The sequence below is a fragment of the Phyllostomus hastatus genome, unplaced genomic scaffold (assembly GCF_019186645.2).
Source record: "Phyllostomus hastatus isolate PE091 unplaced genomic scaffold, TTU_PhHast_1.1 phas_contig_29, whole genome shotgun sequence".
Lineage (NCBI taxonomy): Eukaryota > Metazoa > Chordata > Mammalia > Chiroptera > Phyllostomidae > Phyllostomus > Phyllostomus hastatus.
Window position 1 is genome coordinate 43,954,505 of NW_025333835.1, and position 18,527 is coordinate 43,973,031.

An 18,527-nucleotide genomic window follows, 5' to 3' on the forward strand; every position below is an offset into this window, starting at 1 on the left:
GTGTTTACAGTAACACACGTGAAACTTGCCAGTTTCCTTATAGCTATTTTCAGATGCATCTGGGTTTAGGAAATCTGGCCTCTAACCCTAGCTGCCCCCCGAAGAACTGTGTGGGGATGGGGCAGTCACTTGAGGTTTCCAACGCAGAGCTGACAAATGATTACGAAATGCCGACCGGCGGCCAGGCACCAGACGTCGGCCCGCGGACTCGGTGGAGACGGTGTGCACCTTCGGGGGCTCCCGGTCTGGGAAGGGGAAGATTCGCTCGATTACCTTTCAGTCCTCTTCTCCGTCCGGAGCTAGCGTCCTGTGACTTGAGGGGGGCTCCAGTCGCACTGTGACCTCACTCACGACGGTGACGGCCACCAAACGACCCCGGCAGAGCTGGAAACTAGTGAAGATCGCCCGTGTGAGCGCTGGGGTCAAATAACTCTGTACATCAGAGGCAGGTTTCATGTCTTTATTCAGAAGGTGATTTAACTACAGAATGAGGCGTTTCAGCATTATGAAATACAATGTTTTGAAATCTTTTTCCCCCTGCAATTCTGTTTATTACAATTCGTATAATCCCCAAGAGAGTCTCTTCTCGGACGTTTTTCAAGCGTTCAGGTATTTCGCGTGGTGTCTGATGTGATCGGTAATAAAGGTGGCGATGAAGTAGTAGCTGTGGTCGTAGCCCTAGAAGACGAAACAGAGAAGACACGTATCAGCCATTCAGAAACATTGAATGTATCTCTCATTTCCCTTAGCGTGCTTAGAGTCAAAATATTACAATATGAGGGAGGTTTATACTCCGAATCAAGCTTATACCGTAGTTTAACATTTTCACTGAACATTAATTAAAAGAGTAGCAAAACTAAGACAAAGAAATCACTCTGCAAAGCCTTGTTTGCCGGATGCTGCTATTTATGTGCAAAGAGGAAACGACACAACTGAATGGAAGGTAAACATACGATCCTACCAACATAGACTAAGAGAATCAGAATTTAGAAAGCTTAGAAACATGGACACGAAGTTTCAACGCACAAAAGAAGTGCACAAACACCAGTACGAGAGGTACCGCTAAAATACCAAATGAGCATACACCAACAGTATAGACAGTGAGCATGAAAACACGTAAATGATCTACTGTTGTTCGGCAAGTCAGTCATCATCCATCATGTTAAATCCACCTGCACAGTAAAAGCATGGCGCATCACTGTTTAAGGAAAAAGGAGGGTTCATTAAACTCGGACATCCTTTAGCAACGAATCAAACTGGGTAAAAAGTTAATAAACTCTTGAAAACAACCATGAAGCAGAGAGAAAATGTGACATGTCAGGCAGGTGAGTGACGAGTAAAACAGTCAAGGGTATTTTAGTCAAGGAAAATTTGCAAAACTTTTTAAATATATTTTATTGATTATGCTATTACAGTTGTCCCATTCCCCCCCTTGATTCCCCTCTGCCCTGCACACCCCCTCCTACCCACATTCCCCCCTTTAGTTCATGTCCATGGATTGTACATACAAGTTCTTTGGCTTCTTCATTTCCTATACTATTCTTAACCTCCCCCTGTCTATTTTCTCCCTACCATTTATGCTTCTTATTCTCTGTACCTTTTCCCTCCTCTCTCTCCCTCCCACTCCCCGCTGATAACTCTCCGTGTGATCTCCATTTCTTTGATTCGTTCCTGTTCTAGTTGTTGGATTAGTTTGTTTTTTAGGTTCAGTTGTTGATAGTTGTTTGTTGTAATTTTACTGTTCATAGTTTTTGATCTTCTTTTTCTTGGATAAGTGCCTTTAACATTTCATATAAAGGCTTGGTGATGATGAACTCCTTTAACTTGACCTTATCTGAGAAGCACTTTATCTGCCCTTCCATTCTAAATGATAGCTTTGCTGGGTAGAGCAATCTTGGATGTAGGTCTTTTCCTTTCATGACTTGGAATACATCTTTCCAGTCCCTTCTCACCTGCAAGGTTTCTTTGGAGAAAGCAGCTGATACTCTTACGGGAACTCCTTTTAGGTAAATGTGTCCTTTTCTCTTGCTGCTTTTAGGATTCTCCCCTTATCTTTAATCTTGGCTAACATAATTGTGATGTGCCTTGGTGTGTTCCTCCTTGCATCCAACTTCTTTGGGACTCTCTGAGCTTCCTGGACTTCCTGGAAGTCTATTTGCCAGATTGAGGAAGTTCTTCATTACATTTTCAAAACAGTTTCCAATTTCTTGCTCTTCCTCTTCTCCTTGTGGCACCCCTATGATTCGGATATTGGAACATTTAAAGTTGTCCTGGAGGTTCCTCAGCCTCTCATCATTTTTTTGAATTCTTGTTTCTTCATTGTGTTCTGGCTGAAAGTGTATTTCTTCTTTCTGGTCCAAACTGTTAATGTGAGTCCCAGTTTCCTTCCCATCACTGTTGGTTCCCTATATGTTTTCCTTTATTTCACTTTTCACAGCCTTCACTTTTTCCTCTATTTTGCGACCATACTCAACCAATTCTGTGAGCATCCTGATGACCAGTGTTTTGAACTCTGTGTCTAATAGGTTGGCTATCTCTTTGTCACTTAGCTGTATTTTTTCTGGAGCTTTGATCTGTTTTTTCATTTGGGCCATTATTTTTTGTCTCAACACACCTGTTACATAGTGAGGGGTGGAGCCTTAGGTGTTCACCAGGGAGGAGCAACCAGTGGCTGTGTTGTGATGCTGTATGTGGGGAAGGGCCAAGAGGGGACAGTTCTGCTTGCTCTGCTCTCTGCCAGATTTCAGTCACTTCCCCCACTACGTACAAACAAAGTGGGCCCTTCTGGTGCTGATTCCGGGGGGATGAGTTTGTGTACGTTCTACAACCCTGTGGGTCTCCCACAGACTCTCCTGTGAGGCTGGGAGTTTCTCGTGCTGGCTCAACCTCTACAGGTGTTTCCAGTCAGAGGTGTGAGGCTTTATTTCCCTGCACTGGAGCCCTGGGTTGTGGGTCTGTCTCACTCCCCAGTTGTTCCTCCTGGTTTATCTGCACTAGAGTGTGGGACCCCAGGTCCTCCAGCTGACGCTTTGCTGGGTGTCCTCTCTGCCCGGCTGCCCGTCTCTGCCCCTCCTGCCAGTCTGGGTGAGTGTTTCTTCTTTACTCCTTGGTTGTCAGACTTCCATGCAGTTTGATTTTCTGGCAGTTCTGGTTGTTTTTTGTTTTTAAATTTGTTGTCCTTCCTTGGGTTGTGCGAGGAGGCACAGTGTGTCTACCTACGCCTCCATCTTGGCCAGAAGTCAAAACACTCTATTGAAATTCATTAATTATTCTTAAACAACCAGAAATACCAAGCAGCACAGCGAATAGACTGGCATGTAATTCAGACAGTGCGGAGCGCACGTGTGCGAGACACAGCGCACAGCTTCGGAGGCCGGGGTGTGTGCGTGACGCGAGACGGACACCCGCCCTCTCCGTCCCGCTGCGACAGCTGCATGCGTAAGGACAGGGGTTCCCAGGGATGCTGGCGATTAAGTGCCACTCGAGTACTAAGCTTCCTAATATTTACTCTTTTTGCAGTGGGTCAGAAAACTAGGGCCACTTTTCAGCACCGAGAGCTTTCACATTTCTATGGAATTTGGTTTTAGATATCACTAAGATAATAGAAAGGCTTCTATTTTAAGTGTCTTCCTATGAATTAAAAACTGTCTCACTAGAGGCAGCATTTCAGATTCTACAGTAGAATTTAAAAAGCACTCGGAATCTTGCTTTCTGATTCTTCTTCAGAACAAGCTAAGGTCTCCTAGTACTCACCTCTTGTAATCGGAACACGACAGGGATTTTCTTGTCCGTACAGGCGGCTATGAAGTTGTCGGGCAGCAGCTGCCCGTCGGAGAGGAACTGGTCATCTTTTCCCTGGTCAATCAGTATGTCCAGCTGAGTCCCTGGGTAGGACTTCACCAGGTGGGTAGCATCGTAAGCCTGGAAAAAGGGAAATGTTGCAGATGAGCCCACAAGTGCCCAGGAACGTGTACTTCAGAATGTCCTAGGGTAGAACCCAACCGGAATTTAACGTCAGTTAAACCCTCAGGCTGATGACGTCGGGAACGTGCTCTTCAGCTGGCTTCCACTCTGGCTGGCCGGGATCTTTCTTACTCGGTGTTCAGAACCCTCGCCCAGCGGCGGCCCCGCCCCTTCCTTTCAGGCAGTGCTGCGAGGCCACTGGCCGGAATCCCGTTTCTCAAGCGCGTGTGGCCTTTGTTCCTTTAAACCTTTAGGGTTCTTAAGTGCCTCTCAGCTCAAAAGTAATAATAATAATAATAACAATAATAATAATAATAATTAATAAAAACATAACTTTTTTCCTGTAAAATCCTCCACAAACTATTTCTTCAAGTTTCTTAATCTTCTTCTATTCCCCAATATTCTCTATTTCAAATAAATAGTCTGTTTTCCGGTCTTTTTTTAGCTCTAACTCCAGCTATAAATACCTTCGGCCCCACTGCCCTCTGTCTGCAGCATGGAAGGTCAGGAGGACCTGACTTTATTAGCCTGAATCACATTAACAACTCCTCAAATTCATTATCTGAGAAGCTGCCGCTAGTTACAATTTTATCTACTTGTTAACAGGCACAAGGTGACGAGTTCATTTGTAAAGTACTCAGACTCTTGGTGGAATTTGCAAACGGCTCATTTCTACACAGGAATAAGACGAGTCTCAGGAGAAAGCACTATTTTTATTTTCATTCTGCAGCCTCTGTGTCTGTGCTCGAAAAGTCGTCTTGCTGTTGGGAATATTCTCATAAATGCGCATGGCACAGTGTCTATTTTTAAAGACTTTTCAATCTGGAATTTAAAATTCAAATTTGAGAGGTGATGGATTTTGAAAAAGATACACAAAATCATTAAAAAGCCAGGTCTCATGGCTCCTATTGTACATAATGGAGCTCTAGTTAATAAAGGGCAAATCTAAATTTAGTAATAATACGTGGTATTTTGGGGAATGTTAATACAGAAGTAATGTTAATTTAGAAGCAACATAAATTGACCATTACCAGGAAAAGAATGTAGCTGCAGAATACCGGCCATAATTCAGACAAGTGGGAAGTAGGTGTTTTGTTATTGTTCTACATTTACACTTTTGCTGATTATTTGTAATCCTGGATCCTTGACCCGAGTGGGCCGGAAATGATGCCTGTAGCGCGCAGCTGTGGAATCCGTCTGAAAACTCCGCGTGGATATGGCGAGAGCCCGCAGTACCTACCTTCCACTTGCTCTGGTCTGCTCCCAGATACCCGCTGAAGGCCTTTTTGCCCCAAGGACAAGCCACTGGATTGCAAATTGGAGCAAATGCTGACACAGACTTTAGAAAAAAAAATTAAAAAACAAGTTATATGTTGCTAAATCACATATGGACATTTGCAACTTGCTTATAAACTCTGACTTGCCCTGAAAACCACCGTGAACAACATTCCTTTTGCTACATTATGAGCTTAAACTGTAGCTCTTCCCGTAGCACATGTTTTGTGTGTTCTGTTCAGGGAGCTAATAAAACTAGAGGTGCTAAAATAATGCAAAGTGACACATGACACTTTCATTAAATAAGGCCTGGATGGAATTTTACATTCAATTTCTACTTTTTTAAATCCGACACATGTTGTTGGATCTGAGACATTATTTCTCTGGAACTGTGCCGAGAAAGCACCGAGCAGTGCCCCTGAATGTGGCAGGATTTGTGACGCCATACAGTTCCGTGCTCCGTGCCACGCTGCCGGCCCCAGCACCACGGCGTAACAAAGTCCCCGGGTGAAGTGCAGAGAGGGAATCCCTCCGCTTCAGACTGCTTCTCAGTGGTACGGTTCTTTTGTCTACTAGCTTTTCTAAAGGACAAAAATTCAGTGAAATTTGACTGTCTCTCTCAGACACAATAAATGTGATTGCCACACACACACACACACACACTAAAGCCCTTATTTTCAAAACCCAGTTATGCCATCAAATAATTCAACTTCATAATAAAGCTTATCAAATGGAAACGCTGCTGCCACAGAAAGAAACTGCTACGAGAAATATTTCCATTTCCCAGAAGTGCCCCTCAAATGACGAGAAGTTCTTTCTAAGCGAAGACAATGGATTAGACAGATCTCCAGGCCTCTGACCGGCCGCCCTGCGGGTCCAGAGACAGGAGCACGCAGAGGACGATGGGCCGCCGCTTCGGCCCCCCTTCTGCCCCCTGCGTGCTGCGCAGGTGACACTGTCCCTGTGGGTGATTCCCACCAGCTCATGCAAGCAAACAGCAAGAGAGCAAAGCTTCCAACGAATGAACAGGAAGGCGGAAAGAAATATTTTCCAATCAAGCTGCACTCCAGTTTTCATCAGAGGCATGAGAAACACAATTCTTAAACTTGTATAAATCATGGATATCTTCTCCTGGTAAAAATATAAGTGCATGATAGATATTGCCACCATAACATTAATCAAGAATAACCTTTAGGGAAAAAAATGCCTAGAAAACTATAGTTTGAATTGAAGCAATGACATATAAGATGCAATTTTTTTTAATACGTGTAGTAGCCCTGACTGGTGTGGCTCAGTGTGCTGGTCATTCTGTGAACCGAAAGGTCGCCAGTTCGATTCCTGGTCAGGGCACATGCCTGGGTTTAGGTTCAGTCCCAGCTGGGGCGCTGTGAGCGTCAAGCAATTCCTGTTTCTCTTGAATATGGAAGTTTCTCTCCCTCCCTCCCTCCCTCCCCCTCTCTCTAAAAAAATAAATAAAATCTTTTTTTTAAAAAGTAAAAAAAATAACCCCTGACTAACAGGAAGACTGACAAGAAGCTGCTGTGACTGAACGCTTATTACGCTTCTGACCCTGTGGCAGGCACACGCTGTGTGGTCGGACTTCACGCCCCTCCCCTCCCCCACAGCCTCTTGCCATTCTCCACACTTCTAGACAAGATCAGTCTCAACACCACGATAAACCGTAATTCCAATCTTCAAAATTCCCAGTATTATATTACCCAGGGGAGACATTGGCCCCTAGGAGCACCGGTGACCTTACTCGGTATTTCCCAGGGTTCTTCAAAGCACAAATCAGGGCCCCGTGGCCTCCCATGGAGTGGCCGAAAACAGACATCCTTTGGGGGTCCACTGGAAAGTTGGCGTTGATGAGTTGGGGAAGCTAAAAGAAATTTAATAGCGTGACAAAAGAGATGAGAGAAAGACTTTTTCAGTTATGCAAAATAATACCATGATCAATACTTCTAAATCAGTCTTACAATGGCATGAACTGAAGTTTTTTAAAAAATTGTATTTAGTGTTCATTTAAATGCCAGTAGTGGTAAACTCTGGGATTTTCACTAATGAGTAAATCTGTACCATATTCTAGTTAAAAATTCTCAGGGCTTGCCCAGCCTGGTGTGGCTCAGTGGATTGAGCACTGGACTGCGACACAAAGGGTCGCCGGTTCAATTCCCAGTCAGGGCACATGTCTGGGTTGCAGGCCAAATTCCCCAGTAGGGGGCATGTGAGGGGCAACCACACATTGATGTTTCTCTCCCTCTCTTTCTCCCTCCCTTCTCTCTCTGTCTGAAAATAAACAAATAAATAATCTTAGAAAGAATTCTCAGCACTAGAAGGACTTTTTGCCCCAAACCGAGGTTCTTTCTGGCAGTCACCCCTGGGCAATCACGACACAAGCGGAGTCACCTCCTGCGTCACATAGGCGTACATCCGGTAGTTCGTCTTCCAAGGCTCCTCGGTGGCGTCCACGTAGAACCCCGCCCCGGTGCCGAAGTCCCAGCTGTCCTCCTCTCCTTTGATGTTGCAGCCGCCTGCGAACACGAAGGGATAGCCCTGCGGTTCCCGCCCTCTGCAGAGTGGCCCGGTTCATCACACACATTTAAACGAACCGGACAGTCCATCTGCGTTAACGCCATTCGCCAGATATCGTGGGCTCTCTCCTCTGCCTCTGGGGGCACACACTTCCTGGCCCCCCGAGTGGGGCCACGTTCCAGCCGAGGCGGTGCGAGCCGGCCCTTCCGCGGGGCGCTCACTGCCAGGGCGGCCGCCCGTTCTCCGGCTGCTGCGGCCCCGCGGTGCGCCCAGACCGCGCTTGCCCTCTCCGTCTCACCCCGCACAGGGGCTCTGTCCTCTTCCCACCCGTCAGAACCGCGTCCAGGTCCCTTCTCCGATGACCCCCTCCCCCAGTGCCCACACGTCCGTAATCTGTTCACCGCAGTGGTCTCAGAAGGAGCCGGGGACAAAACGCTTGTGCTCAGGTCCTGGCCACGGGCGGGGCGGGGCTCCTCTGGGACTTAGGAACCCTCACGCCGTGTTTCCCATACCCGCCCACCCCGCACTGGGGTCATCTTGTGCTCCTTTCCAGTCCTTTAGGTTTTGTCGAACGTCTTGCATGTGGTTGAACAGCCAGCCATGGCCACGCCGAAGAGAGAGACAGGAACAGGCGGGGCAATCTGAGGGACGTGACCTCTGCATGACTCTCAGCCGCCCCGTGCAGGAACACCACGTTTGGCCATCTAACTGAAGGGTTCATGCACGATCTTCAGCAAATTCTATCCTTTTAAAAACTACATCTTCGTATTTTAAAAGTTTATTCCTAGATAAGTTTCAGCTGGCATGTAAATTTCATTTCCTGAGACTCCTAGGGTCACAAAACAAGTTTTGCCGACCTGATGGGTTCAAGCTGCCCGAAGTTCAATGTTCTCTAATATAAACGTTCTAACCGTTTACAGCGAAGCTACCACCTTTTAAACCATATGATTATTTGACGACTAGCGGCGATGAGGAAACGCAACCGTCTGGTGGCAAGACGGCTCACCAGTCGCAGGGAAAGCGTGTAAGCAGCTGGTTGTGTCACGACGCCATTTGAAAGACTGACAGAGGGACAGCGAGAGCATGGAAGGACGCCACAGTGTCCGCACTGTCCCCCTGAGGCCTGGGTCTCAACAGAGGACCCCGGGGCGAGGACACTTACGGGGGCTGGTGTCCGGAGCGACGACCACAAGTCCGTGTTCAGAGGCAGCCTGGTGGAAGCCGGACTTCGATATGAAATTCTGTTCTGTGCACGTTAAACCTGAAGATCAAAAATATGAGCTCAGGATAATACCATCTCACTTGGTGTTGTCACAAAGCTTTTTTTTTTTTTTAAAGAAACAATCCTGAAGAAGACGTTCAAGTTCCCCTTCTCATACAGCTTTTAACAGGGTTAGCCTGAGACCTGTCTTGGGTGAAGTGCTCGCTCCCAGAGCCGTGCTTTGAAAGTCGCTCGCTGAAGACTCGGTTCCCGCCACCCTCAGGACCAGATGAACCTGGGGGGTCAGACTTTCCCAAACTGCAGAATACCCACGTGGTGCCTAAACCACACGCCGCAACAGCCCCAGGGAGGGCAATGTTGTCACACCTGCTAATTAAACACGTTCCTGTTCCTACATCAAAACCTAAATATTCACACTGAGAAAATACTGTGATCATCTTAACATGAGTGAATATTTTTATATACAAGTAGGTCATAGCAATAAAATGCAGCCTCACCATCTCTGTATTCCTCAACGTACTAAGAAGAGAGCAGTGGCCACCATATTCCTTCCTTACATGGAGAAACCAAGTTTTAGCCCCGGTTTTTATGACTGTTTCTGCCATTTTTCCTGCTCCTGTGGTTTTTAGTTGTGTGGTAGGTGACACGCACTACTTCTCTTGTTACGGGAGTCTAACGCTAGAACGGTGTGAGGATGGCCGAGAACGAGCTGGCCCCAGACACTGAGCTGAGCAGCACCTCACCCGACCGCCCTTCTCCAGGGAGATGCCCAGTGCCCTGCTCATTAACTAGCAGTGCTACCTGCCAAAGCTTGCTGGTGTGCCCGATGCAGTAGGAATTACCTACGGAACACTTTCAGGTTTCTCTCTCTCCCCTACCAGCCAGCAGAGGCTTCGGAAATGACTGCCCAGCAGAGATTTGATAAGTTAATGAATACAAGACGCGAAGTTACGAGCCTCATTGGACGCAGTGTTCTGGGAGTTCACGGAGCAGTAAACCGTGGGCACACACACAGACTCCCACTAGGCATGGGAGGAGAACAAGGCCCTGGTCTGGCCACCACGCTCCTCTGCAGTGCCCCCAGAGACCTGAGAGCCACGTCCCGGTGGAGAACTGCCGCCAGGACTGACGACACGGACGGGTTCAAGGAGGCAGGACGGTAGTGCAGAAACCACGGGCTTCGGGTTCCGGACGGGATCTGGTGCCACACGTCCCTCTGCCACTTCCTGGCTAAACAAACGCAGGCACGTAGCTCCACTGTTCTGGGCCTCAGCTCCTTCACTTGAAAAATGGGTCTAACATTGTCTATTTTTACCTCCCATGGCGGTGTGAGGATTAACTGTGATAACACGGAGAGAGTTCTGAACTGTGTCTGCGACACGGTGCCTGGCACTTGGGAAATGTACTCTGCTTAGAGACCGGAGGAAAAGATTTGTTTTCTAGTTATAACACCCATGTCTCGATCACAGTAGTAGGGAGTGACCTGGAGACTCACAGAAACGAAGGTGACTGTACTGGCAGGATTACTCTCGCAAGCATGGAGAAGATCGCTAATGAACACCCAGGTTTTACCTGATACTGTTCTATGAGAGTGGTGCAGTCTCTGGAAGAAATGCTCGGGCAGGTACGAGCCAGGCAAATAACTTTCCTACGCTCTCGCCATGGAGTCCAGGACTTTCCACTCCCTGCTAAGTTACTGGGTCTAACTGGAAAGAGGTGAAGCACTTCGGGTGGGGGTGGGGGGGGCACAAACGCAATACACAGATGACACAGTTACTTGAAGCCCATCTAATCTTATGAACCGATGTCACCCCATAGATTCGATTTAAAAATAGTAATTTTTTTTAAAACATGATTTTATATTTAGTAGGATATTTGTGGGGGTGACGATATGTGTATAAAGCATTACTGTACGAAATCTACAGACTTCTAGTCCTGATTCCCAGTCCTGCTGTTCTTGGATCATATGAAATTTAACCTGTCCCTTTCCGTAAGGAGACTGGTGACTCGGGGCGGGGGGTGGGGGGTGGGGAGGCGTTTCCTGGGGGAGATGCTGCCTGAGGAGAGCCGTGCCCCGGTGCTCTTGGCCTTCCTCTCCCTAGAGGTTTTAACGGGTGACATTTAGGGACCATAAACACAAAATCAAACCGAAACAAAGCAGTAAAGCGCAGGTAGTGCAGGGGGCCTGAGAGGGCCCCCGAGACACAGCAAGCGCAGACTGTGCCAGGCCCCCGTGCCCTGATGCAGGGCTCAGAACGCACACTCAGGGGGCCCGACACACATGCGTGAGCCGGGCAGGGAGGAGGAGGAGGAGCCCCGCCCCCGTGTGGCACACGCAGGCGGGCACTCACCAGACAGCCAGTAGAGCGCGGGGCACTTCCCGGTGTCCGCCTTGGGCGGCAGGTAGATCGCGAACTTCATTTTGCAGCTCAGTTCCACACTGTAATGGTAACAGTCACACCAAGTCAAGGCGCCTCATTAGTCAGGACAGAGACATAATGGAAGTGATTTAATGCCCCAAGTAAGTGGCTCCACCAACGTTTAAGGAATATGCGGGGGTCTGTCTGGGAAAAGTCCAGCCATTGTTAATTTAGGGAGAATGGTTCATACGGCATCGGTGTAACCTGGCAGCCAAGGAGGGCGGACTGGAGGGTCCGTGTGTGAACAGTGAGGACTTCACTGTACTGGTCTGTGGGGGCGCCAGACATTGATGAGTGAGCACGTGCACTGTGAGACTGTCACATTCAAAATGACTGAGCGAGCAGAGCAATGAATCTGCATCAGATTTTGCATCCAGCTTGAACATTCCTCCATGGAAACTACCCGGATGATTCAGAAGGCCGCAGCTATGGGCAGCTGGTGACTGGCAGCTTCATTAAGACAACATGCCCGCTCATGCATCACATCTCGGGCAGAGTTTTTTTTGGCAAAACAGCAAATCACTCAGGTGACTCAGCCTCCCTACAGCCCAGATTTGACGCCCTGTGACTTCTGGCTTTTCCCCAAACTAAAATCACCTTTGAAAGGGAAGAGTTTTCTGACCATCGATGAGATTCAGGAAAATACGACAGGGCAGCTGATGGCGGCTGGGAGAACTGTGTGAGGTCCCAAGTGCCTACTTTGAAGGGGACTGAGGTGTCACTGTCCTGTGTACGATGTTTCTTGTATCTGGTATCATCTTCAATAAATGTCTTTATTTTTCACAGTATGTGGTTGAATACCGTCTGGACAGACCTTTTACCTTGGCCCTTACAGAATGGGGTAATTCTTCAGCTCAGCAGAGCTCCCTATTAACCAACCGGAGCCTGTACTGAGCATGAAACTGTCATTTTGGCCAGAGTAAATTTTTAAAAAATTGTAACTTCCTCAGTGTAGCACTCATATTATTAAAAGAAAAACTGTTTCTGTTTCCAAAAAAAAAAAAGTATAACATTTTATTGAAACTAAATGGTAAAGATCTTAAATTACGTGTTTGCTCACGGCACTGGAATGTGCCACATTCTTCATTTGCTCTTTATCACTAGCATTTTATTAAAATCATTAATATCAAGGCTAGATAATTTTGATTAAAAATATATTTCCATGTAAACAGTAATTCATGCAATAATAACCTTTCATGGTCTTACAGAATCAAACAGATGGAAGGGAATAAGAAATACTTAAACTGTATCTTAGTAGTTACCTGTCATGTTCAAAAACTTTCTGGAATCCCCCAAAGCACTTGTTGCTGGAAATCTGTTTCAATGCCATTCTCTCCCTATTAGGGAAGATTAAGGTCATTAATTTCTAGAGAATTCGTTCCTGAAAAATTTGAAAGAAACCTGTTTTCAGATAAGCTACCCAAACATACAACAAGTTTTTCACTTGGGCTTCTTCTTCACATGCTAATTTTCTCTAATAGAAAATATTAAGAAACTGACTCAACTTTCAAACAGTTTCATTTGTTACCACTTTAAAAAATCTGTATACTTTGGTATGTCATTACCAATTCATTAACAAGCTGTGTGTGTGTGTGTGTGTGTGTGGACTGCCTCCAATTCTTTTTAGAAAGAGGCAGAGTATAAATAAGTTAATAATTGACTTTTTTTACATTATTTTTATTCTTTTTTTCCATTACCATTTGCCCCCCTTATACCTTTGACTACTTTAGTGTAGAAGATTAAAAATTGTTAATAGCTTACCTGATCAGTGTAACAAAGGAGTCAAAGAATCAGTGTGACTGATTATGGTTGATTTTAACACAGGAGGAAAGTGATGTAACCATAATGGTGTTGATAACAACAGCAGCAGATAACACTTACTGAACACTCACAGTGTGACGGCCACTCTTCTGTGTGTTAAACCACATCAAAGTACTCATCTCATGAGAGTTTTTCTGGGAGAGGGAAGCCCAACTTTTAGACCATCCTTTTCCCCTTGAACCACCTCGGAAGAGGTGAAGCTGTTCCAAGTGAATGAGAAGTGCAGCCCGTCATCGGGGAATTTTGAAGTTTGGGAATTCTTTGCTGTCCCACAAAGCTTTTCAGTGTTCATAAATAATTTTAAACTTAAATGTTAAAATACCACACATCAATTTTTTAGTTATGAAAACACTCGAAAACCATCTGTATCGCGGGGGCTTATGGAGCAAGGAGGAACCAGACGGGTTCTGACCGGGAGCTCCCAGGGGAGGGCCCCCTCTGCCCCCTCCACAGGCGCAGGGCCCACTCTGGCCGCCGGCTCCTCAGTGCACGGTTCTGTGTGCTGGCCAGTCGCGGTATTGGGGTTACTCCTCAACGGTGTGTAACAATAACCTTTAAAAGCTAATTGTAGAAATGTCTTTGCAAAATTCTCAGTAAGGCCAGTTTCATTCCTGCCTTGAAGTAATCTGCTCCATAGATCCAAATACTTAGATTTGCATCGGAAAGCTGGGATTTGACCCAGAAAGCGTGGCCCCCGCCTGCTCTCCGTGGCTGAGCTCTCCTGCCTCCGGGGAAGGTCCTTCAATACGTTTTTTTTCGGCACTCTAAGACTGACTTAGTTTGTAGGGTTAAGGTACCATAATTACACACAGGGCAATCACCTTCTATTCGCAAATGTATGCTTCTAATGTGTAAAAGACAAATTCTTCAACAATAAACTGCTCACTGGATGTTATTAATTATTGAATATTAGCTTTCGCTCTTCTTGTCCACGGTCCTACCTTACATAATGAGCAGATGCCTAACTTTAACATAGACCCGCGTGACCCAGGAATAGCACCGATTTGCTGAATCAGTCCACGAGGAAACCCTATTTTCTTGCACCTGGCAGGGGCGGTTTGTCTTTGCCCAGCACCCTGGGCACCGAGGCTGTCTCTCGTGCCCAAGAAGCACCTACGGATTGGTTGTTGAAATAATGAATAACTAACCTTTTCACTTCCTACCGCCTCTTATGTGAAAGTTTTAAACATTAGCTTGTCCTTTATCACCCTATGCTTTGTGGTTCATTTTAGTGAAGTACAACTAGTCTACTTCCTCTGTTCTTTATTTAAACTCAAAATCAGAGAAAACAAAGTTAAAATGCTGGGGGTTTTTTATATTATCTTTTAATAGTTCATTTTTTATTGTATTTTTTCATTACCATCTATCACCCTATACCCTGTTCCACCTCCACCGCCTGCCACCCCCCCCCCCGCCCCCCCCGCCCCCCGGCAGTCACCACACTGTTGTCCGTGTCTGTGAGTTCTTTTCTTTTTGGCTCCACCCCTGCACCCCCCCCCCAACGACCCTCCCCCACCCCCAGAGCTGTCAGCCTGCTCCCCATTTGTGAGTCTGTCTCTGTTTTGTTTGTTAGTTTACTCTGTTCATTAGATTCCACCCATATGGGGAGTCATAGGGCACTTGTCTGTCTCTGATGGGCTTACTTCACTGAGCGCAATGCTCCCCAGGTCCACCCATGCTGTCAAACTGGGTGAAATTGTCTTCTTTATTACAGCTGAGTTAGATTCCACTGTGTAAACCTGAAACGCTAATTTGGAAGAATCTGTGCACCCCATGATCACTGCAGCATCATTACACTAGCCAAATCTGGAAGCAGCCCAAGTGTCCATAGGCAGATGAGTAGATAAAACAGCTATGGTACATATATACAATAAAATATTGCTTTTTAAAAATTTAAAATAAAACAGATTAAAGCAGATAAATAGATAAAGTAGATTAAAATAAAACAAAAGCTTTAAAGTTTTTTTTCTCTAACCGCCTATTTTAGAAACTACCCTCAGTTACAAATCAAGAAAAAAGAGAAGCCCAGGAAGAAACAGGACATAAGCTAAGAACTAGATGCGCTACACTCTGATTTATGACGTGGTACACTAGGCGATTTACATTTTCCACTAAATTTTTTATGAGCAAAATGTCTGAAAACACGTTATTAGATTTCTCATTCAACTTTCCAGGTAACACACAAGAAATAAAACGTAAACGCACCTGCCCAACTGCTCCTCGCTCTTCTGTCCGCACCAAAGGGTAGATGGTCCTGGAAAAAAAACACCAACTGGTTTATAAACGGGACCTACCTTTCACAGCAAAGGTTACACAACCACGTACGACAGATGAATCATCCCAACAGAGAGGACTCTTGCTTCTCCTGAGGTTGGTGACTGCCACCCCGGATCCCACAGTGTGAAAGACCTGGCTGACACGACAGCTCCGCCCCCTCCCCCTCCCCTCGGCCATTCACGCTGTTACCCGGACACCTGCTTTGCCTGGTGTCTAGTCTACGACTTGGGCCGTAATGAGATGCCCATGAACAAAGTTTATCTTCTTTTCCTTTTAAATAAACTTATTTTAAAAAAGCCTTAAAGTATCATTTGGAAGTAGGAGATGTAGTCCACTCCCGAGGGTGAAGAAAACAGGACGGAGGACCAGAAAAGGAGAGGAAGGTTAAAACGCCGAGATGTGCCTGGCCGAGAGCTGCAGGCCAGACTTGTGACGTCGGGAGGAAAACGGGAGGAGAGACAGGAGTGAGGCCGACTGTGCGGACCGGCTAGAAAGGATGACCCGCTGGGAAGCCGACCGGGCTAAGGACTGATGCTCCGGTGACCGACGCAGACAGACCAACAAGTAAATAAACGGCCACTTACACCGTACGTACGCGGTGTCATCTGTCTTACCGATGTCGCATTTAAGTTTTAGAACAGAGTTTGTGGGAGAAATGGAGTGACAGAGTAGGGCAGAATAACAAAAACCAAAACAAACTCCTTCCTAAGAAAAACCCAAAACAAAAACAATGTCACAGTGCCAGCGGGAGTGACCCGATTTTCCTGGACAGTCAAGGAGATGAACGACAGTCTTCTTCAGAGAACACGGGTTCTCTCAGCGCACCCACTGTGCGCGCCAAGCCATCAGGTAAAAACTAGGGAAAGTGGTCCTTGTCCACAAAGCACACACTTCCCTAGAAGGCCACACTGTCCAATCTTACTGTCCTTCCTGCTACTTGTTGAAACTAAACGTCACCCGCCTCCAGAAATCCGCTCTTTGCATCTGCACCCATCCCTTCCTTCTTCCCACGGGACTCGTCAGTGGTCCACACATCTCGTGTGTCTTGCTCCCGTTCTCACACTCCCTGATGTGCACCCATTTTCTTTCTGCTCAGCGCCCCCCTCCACGGCTCTCCTCAGCCTACCCAGGTCGCCCCAGCATCACTGGATGACGGCACTGCTGGCGGTCACATCCTTGTCCAGACCCTCTCCTCGGCGAACACCCAGGATCTGGGTTTTTCTCTTCTGCTCCTTCTCTTCTCCCTAACTCCCTCCTTCTCTTCTCCCTAACTCCAGTTCCCCAAGTGTCAACCACACCTTGTGGGTGGAAGAATCGAAAGCTGCTTATCTAGATCCAATGGTTCTCAAGCATTAGTGCCAGAATTTGAATTTCTGGATGGATCCTTCTAAGATGTGCAGGTGGCTGGTAAAACTTGGCATATCTAACATTAAGCTTATCTCCTACCCTCAAACCATTTTTTTCTTTCCGTTCTTGGTCTTTCTTTGTATCCATGCTTGTCTTGCCCAACCTGTTTAAAACGTCTTGAAGTTACCCCTTCTTTGCCTTCCTACTGTCACCATCCTAAGTAAACACGAGAAATGAAAACTCAGCCTCCTCATCTGTTTCCCTCTCGTGTGTCCCCCCAAAATCAACCCCGCGTGGCAGCCTGGTTAATGGATACAAATGTGTCCCATTTTCAGGCTTAACACGGCCAAGAGGGGATTGTTAGCCACTCTGTCTTTTAAAACTGATTAAAAATCATAGCATAAAATTCACGGTCTTAACCATTGTTAAGTGCCTGGCAGTGTTAAGTATATTCTGTCAATTTAAAAAACGTGGTTGGCTTGTTGTCCACAGTAACCGTCAGATGGGAAATGCTTGGCCACCTCCATACACACTTCCGTCCCACTTGAACTGTGTACAAAGCAGTCTCTCTTCCTTCATAAAAACTCAGCCTGCTTGCCCATATGTGAGTGTTTCATTTATCCTGGGGGAAGACATGGCACCCATGGACCCCAAACACCCTCACTGGGCTCTTAAACTTGCCTTCCATGGTCCCACACTATTTTTCTGGCCGCACTTTCTATTCTACGTTAGTTGAAGTCCACTGTGTAGATTTCTAGTATCGTCTGGAAGCTTCCACTGGGTGGCCTTGCTCGAGGCCACGGTGCAACGTTTTTAGAGCAGGTGCTGGGCCGACCCCTCCAGGTTCCAATTCTGGCTTCACCACGTACTCTAGTGACTTTGGGCAATCCATGTAATCTTGCACACTTCCATGGATTTGATAGTGTTGTTTCCGAGACTAAATGAGTTAATTAAAATACTGCTTAGAAAGCACCGCTGACTCTGATATGCCCACAAATGTCAGCTAGTGTTATTCCCGGATCCACAAATGACCTCCGACAAAGTCTGCTCACGCCACCTGGGCGAAGCCATCGGGAGAGTCCCCCAGGCCCCTGCAGGACTCCCACCGCACCGGCAACACGCCCAGTCCTGAGGGGTCCCAGACGCGGGCGCAGCCCGGGTGGCCGCCCCTCTGCCGGAACCGGGCGCCTGGGGCGACCAGTGACAGGCTTTGGGGCCCGTTTGCTCAATACACTGGGTGCACATTTTGGGAAAATCTGTGCACATGCAGCGGACACCTGACAAACCAACAGCTGCCTCTCGGGTACGGCACGCCCGAGCGCCCCGAGTAAACACACTCTAGGAATCCCGGGGAACTGATAGGAATTCGGGACACAGTCTCCGCCCAATGCCCCATGCTCTCGGCCTCCTGCAGACTCCGCGCTCGCGCCTGCAGGACTCGCCGGCGGCCGCGGCGCCCGCCCCGCCCAGGCCCCGCGGAGCCCGCGTGCAGCCCGAGACCCAGGTGCGCGCAGGACCTCGGGCCTCTGCACGGACCCAGTCTTACCTCCCGCGGCGCCAGTAAAAGTAACAGAACAGGCAGTCGGAAGCGGAAGGCGGGGCCCCAACATGGCCGCCAGGGCCCCGCCCCGCCCCCTCTGACGCCCGCCTATCCCGGCCTCCGTTGGTCC

General features: G+C 47.3%; 1 protein-coding gene across 1 annotated transcript; it reads right to left on the reverse strand.

The window, feature by feature from the left end:
- Nucleotides 1-446: 446 nt before the first annotated feature.
- On the reverse strand, nt 447-18,487 carry ESD (esterase D). The gene is made up of 10 exons (XM_045838955.1): nt 18,404-18,487; nt 15,439-15,487; nt 12,675-12,749; nt 11,344-11,432; nt 8,933-9,031; nt 7,645-7,769; nt 6,998-7,117; nt 5,204-5,302; nt 3,754-3,921; nt 447-678 (listed from the first exon to the last, which is right to left on the reverse strand). Exons 1-10 carry the CDS (start codon nt 18,465-18,467, stop codon nt 598-600), a joined length of 969 nt encoding a protein of 322 aa, XP_045694911.1. The 5' UTR covers nt 18,468-18,487; the 3' UTR covers nt 447-597.
- Nucleotides 18,488-18,527: the final 40 nt, after the last annotated feature.